This window comes from Salmo salar, chromosome ssa09 (assembly GCF_905237065.1).
Source record: "Salmo salar chromosome ssa09, Ssal_v3.1, whole genome shotgun sequence".
NCBI lineage: Eukaryota > Metazoa > Chordata > Actinopteri > Salmoniformes > Salmonidae > Salmo > Salmo salar.
Genome location: NC_059450.1, coordinates 116,102,445 through 116,113,808, shown reverse-complemented (window position 1 = coordinate 116,113,808; position 11,364 = coordinate 116,102,445). Strand labels below are relative to the sequence as shown.

General features: G+C 43.5%; 1 protein-coding gene across 1 annotated transcript; it reads left to right on the top strand.

Moving 5' to 3' along the window:
• The first annotated feature begins 3,758 nt into the window (after positions 1 to 3,758).
• On the top strand, positions 3,759 to 10,806 carry LOC106612399 (prolactin-releasing peptide receptor-like). The gene is made up of 3 exons (XM_014213493.2): positions 3,759 to 3,861; positions 5,977 to 6,818; positions 7,145 to 10,806. Exons 2-3 carry the CDS (start codon positions 5,994 to 5,996, stop codon positions 7,469 to 7,471), a joined length of 1,152 nt encoding a protein of 383 aa, XP_014068968.1. The 5' UTR covers positions 3,759 to 3,861; positions 5,977 to 5,993; the 3' UTR covers positions 7,472 to 10,806.
• Positions 10,807 to 11,364: the final 558 nt, after the last annotated feature.

Here is an 11,364-nt window from a genome sequence, read left to right as displayed (position 1 = left end):
AGGTCAGGACTCTGACTGGGCCACTCCAGAAGGTGTATTTTCTTCTGTTGAAGCCATTCTGTTGTTGATTTACTTCTGTGTTTTGGGTCGTTGTCCTGTTGCGTCACCCAACTTCTGTTGAGCTTCAATTGGCGGACAGATAGCCTAAAATTCTCCTGCAAAATGTCTTGATACACTTGAATTCATTTTTCTGTCGACGATAGCAAGCTTAATGTTTGTCTATTGTTGTGACTTAGATGAAGATCAGATCAAATTTGATGACCAATTTATGCAGACATCCAGGTAATTCCAAAGGGTTCGCATACTTTTTCTTGGTACGCATCATCTGAATTTCATTGAATGGTGTTAAAGGGAAAACTCCCCCCAGAAACTATCTTTGGGTATTTGTTTCATTAGTCTATTGTTGACATTGCCCCAAAATATTGTGCTTGTCAGCAATCAAGTTTTCAAGATATGTAACTTTCAAAATACAGAAATTATCCCCGTGTCACGCATTTTAGGTCGTATGATCATATGAGACTACGTTATGCATCGTACAATGAAAAATGCATCATACGGGTATTTATGTACGTTGAAAGTGACAAGAAAACATTTTGGGACTATGTCAACCAGTGGTGGAAAAAGTACCCAATTGTCATACTTGAGTAAAATTAAAGATACCTTAATAGAAAATGACTCAAGTGAAAGTCACCCAGTAAAATACTACTTCAGTAAAAGTATTTGGTTGTAAATATACTTGAGTATCAATAGTAAATGTAATTTCTAAAAAATACTTAAGTATATCAAAAGTAAAAGTAAAAATAATTTCAAAATCTTCACCATTTTCTTATTTTTAAAATGTACTGATAGCCAGGGGCACACTCCAACAAACTAAGCATGTGTTTAGTTAGTCAGACCAGGGATCTTCTTCTTGATAAGTGTGTGAATTAGACCATTTCCCTGTCCTGCCCTGCGAAGCACTCAAAATGTAATGAGTAATTTTGCGTTTCAGGAAAAATGTACAGAGTAAAAGTACATAATTTTTTTTCAGGAATGTAGTGAAGTAAAAGTTGTCAAATATAAATAGCAAAGTACAGATACCCCAAAACTTAAGTAGTACTTTCAAGTATTTTTACTTAAGTACTTTACACCACTGATGCCAACAATGGACCAAGGAAACAAATACCAAAATATAGTTTAGGTGGAATTTTCCTTTAAGTATGAACAAAAATTCAGGAGTGAGGATCAAATTTCAACGCAACCCTTAACTAGTTGAACGCACCTCCTTAGCAACTCAACAAGCACCAGCTGCAAACCATTGCCAATCAGCCTCCTATTGTTTACAACTCTTAACTAGTTGCCCTGAACTTAGCTCCTCAAACAAGCTCCAGCTGCTATTAACTGCTAATCAGCACACACACCTGTTCTTAATCACCATTAACACCCTATTTAAACCCAATCAAAGAGTCATTCCTCCTCTTATGTCATTCTCCTTTTACATAGGTTCCTTCAAGGATCTTCTGGGGGGCACAACAGCCTAACCACAACAGCCTAACCACAACAGCCTAACCACAACAGCCTAACTGTGATGTCTACCTGAGACTGCAAGCAGCAGGGGTATCAAACTCATTCCATGGAGGACTGAGTGCATGCTGATTTTTGTTATTTCCTTTCAATTTGTGTCCAATTAAGACCTAGACACCCAGGTGGGGGGAGTTCCTAACTAATCAGTGACCTTAATTGATCAATCAAGTGCAATGGATGAGCGAAAACCCACAGACAATCAGCACTCCATGGAATGAGTTTGACACATATGCCCTATAGAGTCAACTCCCCTGGATCCTTCATCTGCAGCCCTTGGCTTCATCTGGTCTATTCACATTCTCAATATTTCCTCAATAAATATGCTAAACCCATTCCAATTTTTGGTCCTTACACTTCTGAATACACTTTAAGCTGATCAATTAAATTGACACAATGTAGGGTTGCAAAATTCTGGGAACTTTCAATAAATTCCCTGGTTTTCCATAAATCCTTGTTGGAGGATTCTGGATTTCCTGGTTATTGTCTTCTGGTTCTGGGAATCCTCCAACCAGGATTTCTGAAAAACCAGAGAATTTCTTGAAAGTTGCTGGAATGTTGCAACCCTAATGCAATGTAAGCAGATGCATTTCAAGCAGAGAGACAAGTGATACTGTATCAGCTGACATTTAGAAAAGGTGATCTTGTACAATGGGGCATAAATGGCATACAACACCTTGCTATTTTTTTAAAGTAGCTAACTGCTTTACAATACCCTATTTCTGATGATTTGTCCTATGTGTGGGCTGTATAAGGATAATGAAACTGTAAGACTGACATATTTCTCAACATGCTCACAACCTGCCATTGGATACGGAATATTTAAAGAATTGTGCATTTCAAGTTTTAGTTAAGTACAGTATAGAACATCATAATGCAATCTACTATTCTTTCCAACCAGGACTTCAAAAAGAACAGTTTTGAAATGTGTATCTTCTATTTTTTGCCTTTGGATTAAATGGTAAATGGTGAGCCTATCATCATCGGATGTATTGGTGACTAAACAAAACGTTCTCATGGTATTTCACGGAAAACTTCGATTTTGCATGAATGACTGAGGGGTGAAACGTGTGAAACCCCAAAGCATAATCAAAGGTTCTGAACATAAGATAGGGGCCATTACAAGTGTTATAAGTTTGGAGTTTTGTTCTTAGAGTTTAGAAAATATACCACCTACATCTGAAAAATGTGCCAAAGTGATTGAAAGAAACTAACACTTGCCCTATAGATAGGATGCCAATTTCATAATATTAATAATATGCCTTCACCTCTGAATATATAAAGTTGCTCAAACTCACAATCCTATTCCAATTGGTTGCCTTAAGGATGGCACACATCGCACCAAATGTGGATCTAGCATCCATCTGCCGGTCATTCAGGCTGTGTTTAAGGGTCCACTTGCTGGAAACGTCTGCTGAAAATCTTCATGCGATTCTACATGTAAAATCGGTACCCACTCAGTTCGAAAATAACATTCAGAGGTGCTAAGTACTCTCGGCCAGTAAACGGTATCAGTGTGCCTGAGCCCTTATGTTGAATCCCAACAAATGAGGGTGTGTCACAGGAGGCTGCTGAGGGGAGGACGACTCATAATAATGGCCGGAACAGAGCAAATGGAATGGCATGAAACACATGGAAACCATGTGTTTGATGTATTTGATACCGTTCCGTTGATTTTACTCCAGTCATTGCCACGAGCCCGTCCTCCCCAATTAAGGTGCCACCAACCTCCTGTGGTGTATGTGTGTGCATGCGTGCGTGCATGTGCGTTTGAGGCAGGAAGGGATGGAGGGATAGCCTACATAGACATTTCATTGCAGGTTGTCCATCTGTTGTTAGCACATCATTTGATGCAGGTTTGGATTTTGTACCTGAAGAGAGAGAACTATATGCGTTGCATTGTGCACTTATGGAAGGAAGTTAGCAACATGTTTTAGGAGGGAAATCATTTAGAAATTCATGCAGTGTGTGTGATTGACATCTCTGGAGCGTGTGAGGGAGAAAAAGAGGGAGGGGGAGAGGGGAGGATAGTGTTGGGACACCACACAATCTCTCTTTTCAATCACTTGCCTATATATATGCTGGTTGGGCTCTGAGAGAGAGAGAGAGAGAGAGAGAGAGAGAGAGAGAGAGAGAGAGAGAGAGAGAGAGAGAGAGAGAGAGAGAGAGAGGCAATTATCACATCACAGGGAGAGGGGGAAGAGAAGAGGAAGAGGAGAGAGACACAGTCACAGAAGTGAAGCGACGTGACAGAGAGGAGAGACGCGTGCTGCCTCTGAGGAAAAGGAAGGCGCTGTACAAGTAGGCTTCTCTCTCTTATCTTACACACGCGCCACGCACACTGCACACAACGCACACAAATGGTGCATACAAAAAAACGCACAATACACATGATTACAGCTTAAATCAATGTTGCTTGTTTTATTGTGGAATACAGAAAATGGGAACGCTTGATACTCTATTTTGAAAGGATCACTTAGCCCCCCAAAGTAGTACTAACACTACAGTATGTATGGCTGGTTTGACGAGTTGGACAAAGTAGTACTAACACTACAGTATGTATGGCTGGTTTGACGAGTTGGATGGATGATTTCTTAAAATTGCTAATGGTTGAAATTATACCAAATATTATCATTTGTAATGATATGCCATTTGTTCAATCACAGACATAAAAAAGGAATGTGTAAAAATTTTGTGTATTATTCATTTTGCTGTAGCCAGTCTTTTTCTTGTGCGTTTTTGTCGTCTGCCTGATCCACCTGTGTACGAGATCAGATAGCAGGGCGACAGATTAAACGTGTTTCAGGAGCAATTTGACTGTTATCTCTGTTGCCATAGGTTTTAGGCTCACTTCGAAGTAAATAGGGAGCCTGGTCATTTCACTGTTAAAATAGCCATCCAAAACTAGACTGCAATACCACTCAGAGTATAGGACTGTCTTTCATCTCAGTGTCTCGCTCTGCTTGGACGAGTACATCACATATGCAACCTATAAAGACCCACTCAAATGTACTGTAGGCACTAGACATTATTGCATGAAGACACCATTCACAAACGCATTGTATTATCTACTGTTGTTTGTCATGTAACAGCGCAATGACTTAGGCTACATATTCAATCGCTCCTTCTTCCTCACCACCTGTTGATTTACCACGTTCAGAGTGACAGAAAAAAAACTTTAGCTATTTTTATCTGTATGTCAATCTAACCACCTCTGTATTTCTTGCCTCAAGCATATTTGATTATGGAAAATCATAATAGAATTCCTCAAATAGTAGGTTATGATTGGGGGTCACTAATAATCTCCCTTCCTAATCGAAGAAATCATGATATTCTCCCACATTAACTAGGAAAAAAATACACATTTTAATCAGTAAAGCCATCTGATTAATCCCACAGTATGCGTCAGTGCAGACGTGACACGGTTGGGTTTTGGATGAGCTGTAGAGCTCCTCCGTTTTGCAATCAGAGGGTTTTCAGCTCTCGTCGAGGCTCAGAAATAAGTGGCTGGAAGAACCCCATCAAGTGCATTGCAACAGCATTACAGGGGATGCATATCCGAGGTGCTGGCGCTTAGACCAAGAGAGTAAAGTGAGTGCAGCCACTAAAGTGGGCGGTCACAGTATTAAAGAGACTGGACAGGAAAAACATGACGTTTACACAGACGCCCACATCCCGCCCCCCCAAAAATGAAATGACATTCAGGTTAGTACATACATATAGGAAAAGGAAGAGAGATGCCCAACTAGGTGGAAAATCTGTCTCTCACCAGCAGGTGGCGCTCTTTCGTTGTTTCGCCCACCAAGCAAGGAGTTATTGGAAGGAGGACAATGAGTGTTTCGAATTTGGTCCAAAAAAAATGAATGTCTTATTTTGCTACGTGAGTTTATTTGATTGAATGGAAGTTTCGTAATGCTTAAATTGTTACGAGTGTACTAATATAAGTAGGACACGTGACATCCCGGCAACTTTGAGAAAGAAAAAAAAAACGTTTTATCTGTTGCCTTGAGATGGCTTTGCATATTCACGGCATGAGGCTTGCAGCATAGCATCTCTCTCCCTTGAATACAGGCGGTTGATGTCAACAACCCTCATTGAGTATTCAAAAAGGATTACAATAATGGTATGCATCCACCAATCAAAGAAAGGATAGGCGGGAGCTAGACGGCCCAACGTGCCGCTTTGTGGACAACGACTCCCATTGTTAGGGCGGAGAGACGTATCTTGTCAGTATATCCATAATCTTTGGTGCATATTAAGTTAGCAACTAATGCAGAAAGGGCTGCTGAGGGTCATGAACAGGTTGAACTCAGAATCGAAGTGACCTTGGTTCAACCCTTGACTTTGCAAGTGCTGATGCTTCCTCCAGTCTTTCTTTACTGCCACAATTTAGTGACTGTCTATGTTGTGTGGTAGGGGAGCAGTGTACTGAGATGGATCCCATCCTGGAGGTCCTGAGTGGGGCCAACACTACTGGAGGCCCCTCCCTGAACCACAGCAACAACCCCCTGGACATGTTCTCTGGCATGCAGCTGCTGCTGCGCTTCAAGCCCCTCTTCCTGCCCCTCTACTGCCTCCTGGTGGCCGTGGCCGGCATAGGCAACTCCATCCTGCTGGCCTGTATCCTGGCCGATAAGAAGCTCCACAACGCCACCAACTTCTTTATCGGTAACCTGGCGGCCGGCGACCTGCTGATGTGTCTGACCTGCGTCCCTCTGACCGCCTCGTACGCCTTCGACAGCCGCGGCTGGGCCTTCGGACGCCCTCTTTGCCACCTGGTGCCGCTGCTGCAGGCCGCCACTGTCTTCGCCTCGGTGCTGTCCCTCACGGCCATCGCAGTAGACCGCTACGTGGTGGTGGCCCACCCAGTGAGGAGGAGGATCTCTGTCGGGGGCTGCGGCGCAGTGGCTCTGGGGGTGTGGGGGTTGTCTCTGGCCCTGGCTGCCCCTCCCTCCCTCCACACGCGCTACCTGGACCTGAGGCCCCGTGGGGTGGAGCTGGTGGTGTGTGAAGAGTTCTGGCCGAGCTCTGGCCAGCTCAGGCTGCTCTACTCCTGCTGTATCCTGGTAGCCTCCTACATGATCCCTCTGCTGTCAGTCAGCGTGTCCTACTGTGCCATCACAGTGCACCTGAGACGCCACACGCTGCCCGGAGAGCCCTCACACTGCCAGCAGCGCTGGAGCCAGAGGAGGAGGAAAACCTTCTCTCTCCTGGTAGCCTCTGTGCTTGCCTTTGCCCTCTGCTGGCTGCCCCTGCAGGTGAGAACACACGCATGCACAGGCACAATGCACTCCCAATGATAGCCCACTGCACTTTCCTGATAGCCCATCAATTTTCCTGACATTGCTGACATCTTTATATAATTGAGCAGATGTCTTTGAGAAAATATGCTGAAAAAGCATTTTAGGGGCAGTTACATCACCTAGGCTGTACATAATCCCAATGTAATCCAATGTAATCCCAATGTAATCCAATGTAATCCCAATGTAATCCTAATGTAATCCTAATGTAATCCCAATGTTATCCACTGTAATCCTAATGTATGTGACCCCTGAGCATGTGTATTCCTCCTCCCTCCCTACAGGTGCTGAACCTGCTGTTGGACCTGGACCCAGACTACCACATCGTGGACAAGCGCTATGTCAATGTGCTGCAGGTGTGCTGCCACCTGGTGGCCATGAGCTCCGCCTGCTACAACCCCTTCATCTACGCCTCCCTGCACAGCAAGATCTGGCTGCACCTCAAGGGCTACCTGTGCCCTTGTCGCCGCCAGGGGACCCCAGGGGGCCAGCTCCTCTCCCGCTGCACCTCCCGGAACCCGGCCACCTGCCTCAGCCTGCTCTCTGAGGTCCCCGCCCCCGCCAAGGAGACCCCGGGGGTCGCCGGTCGAGAGTCCGACAGCACCCTCTGAGAACATCAGGAACCACAGCGTGGTTTATAGGTAGGGGTCAAAGGTCATATGCCATAGCAGCAGCCATTACATATATCTCATACACGCAGTTAGAGACGACGTAGGAGCAGGGAGGAGGGGGAGAATGAGGAGAGGCAGAGAGACAGTAGGACAGGGGGATCAGACTGCTCTGGAGACCGTCAACCCTGTGGATCGTTCATTCTATTTGCCTTGGGTGTCACTACAGCAGCCATGCTGCCAAAGATGATGAGCAGGTCCCGCATCTTCTGTGAGGCAGAGCGTGCAAACACTGTTGGGACCTTGGGCTGGGATGCAGGTCTGGCAGCGGCAGAGGGGGGTGATGACCCTGCTCTGAACTCCTCACTCTCCAAATGGATTACACACACGAAACAGAGGAGGGCAACAGGGCACAAACAGTCCGCAAAGATAACTCACTCTTCGCCTGATTTTGACGTGTTTCTTACTTTCTCTCCCTTTTCTTACTCTCTCTCTTGATCACTTTTTCCGATTTATTTCAATGCATGTAGCTTTACTTTTATTTTGATTTCTCTCTCTCTCTCTCTCTTTTGCTCTCTGTCCCCCTTTCCCTAGCCCCTAGTTTCTCTCTGCCTGGGCCATATGGAGCGATTCCCCTGCCCAGTGCTAGTTAGGTGTGTAGGAGTATCTTTGAACAGGTGTTGTTCCCTGCAGGATTTCCCTGCAGTCTCAAACCCAATCAGCTCCCTGGAACTCAATTAATCCAAAGCAAAGCACTATCTGTGCAGTCACCAACAGTGATATTATGGCTGCCATGTTGACTGACAGCCCAGGAACAGCACCCAGTCTGCCAAATGTACCTCACAATTGGATTAGTTTCGTATCTGTTGCTGAGTAGCGCAACTAGAACACAACATACACTTTTTAACCCGTTGTTATGCCACTTGCTGAACCCTGAGACACTGGCTTTGAGCCTAATAAAATGGATTAATTCCCAGAGGCCCTTTCTGTTGCTGTCTGTGAATTGGTGTTATGTTCTGTTAAAAAGGTTAGTTGTTTTCAAAGTGAATTTCTCCTCTCAAAAAACTGGTGTTGCACAAAGCTCCTGCCGTCTGATTTCCCAGTGTGTTGTGATAACAAGCGGGTTTCAACACAAAATCATAACCCTGTTGTCATCTTTTGACAACACAATTTATAGCGATGGTTACACTGAGTGAAAGTGAGCTTTCTAGCCGTGGTTTCAGTGGCTGTATCAGAGGAGGAATAGTGTGTTTCAAACAGGGTTGTGCAGCTGTGTCCATGTCTGTCTAGTTAGCTGGGGTTCATGTAGCTAACATTCACAAGGCCTCTGAGCACACTGTCACTGACTCACTCTAGCAAACCACCCACGGCGTCAGTCCAACAAGAACACTGGGTTTGAATGGCTTTAAATGTGATCTGTATGGATGTTTGTGTATGACCAGATATCATGAAACGGACTTCGAAACAGACTGCTGCAGTTAAGTGTGAGCAAAATGTTTTTTTTTTTTTTTTTAAATCTTCGAAATCGAATATAATGGAAAAGGCACAGGGGTTTTGAATGAACCTCCTTTAAACAAATTGATCATGTAGGTTAGGAGTAATACACCGTGTCACACATACTGTACACACATTTGAAACAATTACTCGCAGTGAACGCATGACTGCAGTTTCACACATCCCTGTTACACACACAGTGTTTCTGTTCCTTCTCTGTAGAGGCAGCTGTTCTACCCTGCCTCATTGTTGGCATCACCTTGGTTTCCTGTATGAGGTTCAGAGGCATCATGCCCATAGGGGGGCACAAAGGCAGATGTTTCCTGTTTATTTATTTTTCAGATGTTAAATTAATTACTGAACAAAACGCTTAACCCCACATTTTCTCATCATTATTTATTAAAAAAGATCTGTCAGCTGGGTTTTGCAGAGAGGGCACAATGACTGGACCAGGCAAAGAGTACATCCCCCCTGCCCCATTCTACCTAGCAAATGGTTCCTTCCAAGGTTAAATCAAATCAAATTGTATTAGTCACATGTGCCGAATACAACAGTGAAATGCTTACTCACGAGCCCCTAACCAACAATGCAGTTTAAAAAAAAAGAGTAACAATAAGAAATAAAAGTAACAAGAAATTAAAGAGCAGCAGTAAAATAACATTAGTGAGACTATACACAGGGGGGTACCGATACACCACAGAGTAAAGACAGGCTCGGCAGGACACTAAATACTGTATTCTAGTGAAGTGGTATTCAACTTTTACCCTACGAGGTCCGGAGCCTGCTGATTTTCTGTTCTACCTGATAATTAATTGCACCCACCTGGTGTCCCAGGTCTAAATCAGTCCCTGATTAGAGGGGGACAATTAAAAAAAAATACAATTGAACTGGCTTCAAAGTCCAGAGTTGAGTTTGAGGGCTTTAGAGCATGCAGACAGTATCGTCAGTAGAGGAGAGAGAGTGTTCGAGTGACACACACAGCAGTTGATTTGATTTTAGTGGCCGGTGATGGCCAGGACTTGCTGGAAGTATGTTAGTAAATGAATTTGATCAAGCCATGTAGACTATTGATTCCTTCTTGATAAATATATAAAACAAAAATGTTTAGCTGTTTCTCTATATTACTAGCCACCTAGCAATTTTTTGCCAGCTAGCTATGGTCCCAATCTCCCAACCTCATAACCAGCTACCAAGCTGTTTCAGGCTATCAATCAAGTTGGAGTAGCTTGTCTAACTATCTTAGCTGGCATGCCTGCTGGCAAGGTTGGTAGACTTAAGAAAAGCAAGCAAATGCTAAATGTACTGAACAACATTCAACATTCTTTTACCCAGATTTTTTTTGAAGAGATGCAGAAAAGCATATTTAGTTTCTTAAAAAAAAAAAAAAAACAGTCAGGAACATACTTAGTTTAAATGTGATCTGACAATTGATGTTAATATCAGATTATTTGTGTATTAATTATGATGTCATGATATGTGCCTGTATTTATGATGTATGTTATGACCCCATGTAATGTGTTGTAATTTGGATGTAATATCCTAGGCATGTTTGTGCAGTATATTGAGATGTGGGATTTACAACAGTCAAAATGACACCCTCATTGAAATGAAAATTGAACAGGTAAAGAGGTATGCTGAAATAACCTATGCAGAAAAATATTTATTTTTAAATAGAATTAGGCATAATGATTATGGCACTAGATTGCAGGAAGAAGCTGTTTCAGGTGTATAAAAAATGCCAAATGCTCCAACTTACCACCCCCTCCATCCTCCGAAAAGAATGTCTGCATGACGCACGCCCCTGATCCTGTTTGTTTGCTAATTAAAAAGACTGTGAAATCATACATGTGAGAAAAAAAATTACTCAGTTCTTTTTTCGTCTATTTCATTCGTCAGGTTTTCACATACACACAGACAAACAATTAAATATGCACATCCACCAATAGCAAAATTATGTAGCTATTTAGACCAGTAGCAGTGACAAGTGCCAAAGGAAGTGGCTCTAAACAAAGGGCAGAGCAGTGAGATGGGCCAGTAATGCCATGGAGCTAAATGTGTGTGCATGCTAATTTGTTTCATTTATCCTATCTGGCAGCCATTACTGTAATGGGATTAGAAAGCCTGGATATAGCCTGTCTTTCCCAGGAGCAGCAGGGCTCAACATACAACAGCAGCAGTTTCAGCTAATGGCCTTATGGAGATAAGTGTGTAGTCTATGGATGAACCCTAGGGACAGAGCTCTCTCCCGCTGGCGCCAGCTCCCCAGATAAGTCCCTTCTCCCTGTGTGTGTGCGTGCATGTGTGGCATGTAGGGAGGGACTGAGTCACATGACCTTTATAACACGGACGTGCATTGCAATTAGGGCTATCTAGTCAAGTTAACCGCAGGATTTGCTGTGATT

What these genes read in the sequence shown, in the direction of transcription:
- LOC106612399 (XM_014213493.2), top strand. Translation starts at nt 5,994, where the DNA reads ATGGATCCCATCCTGGAGGTCCTGAGTGGGGCCAACACTACTGGAGGC. An exon ending in TCTGCTGGCTGCCCCTGCAG is followed by an intron (nt 6,819 to 7,144) that starts GTGAGAACACAC and finishes CCCTCCCTACAG; the next exon opens with GTGCTGAACCTGCTGTTGGA.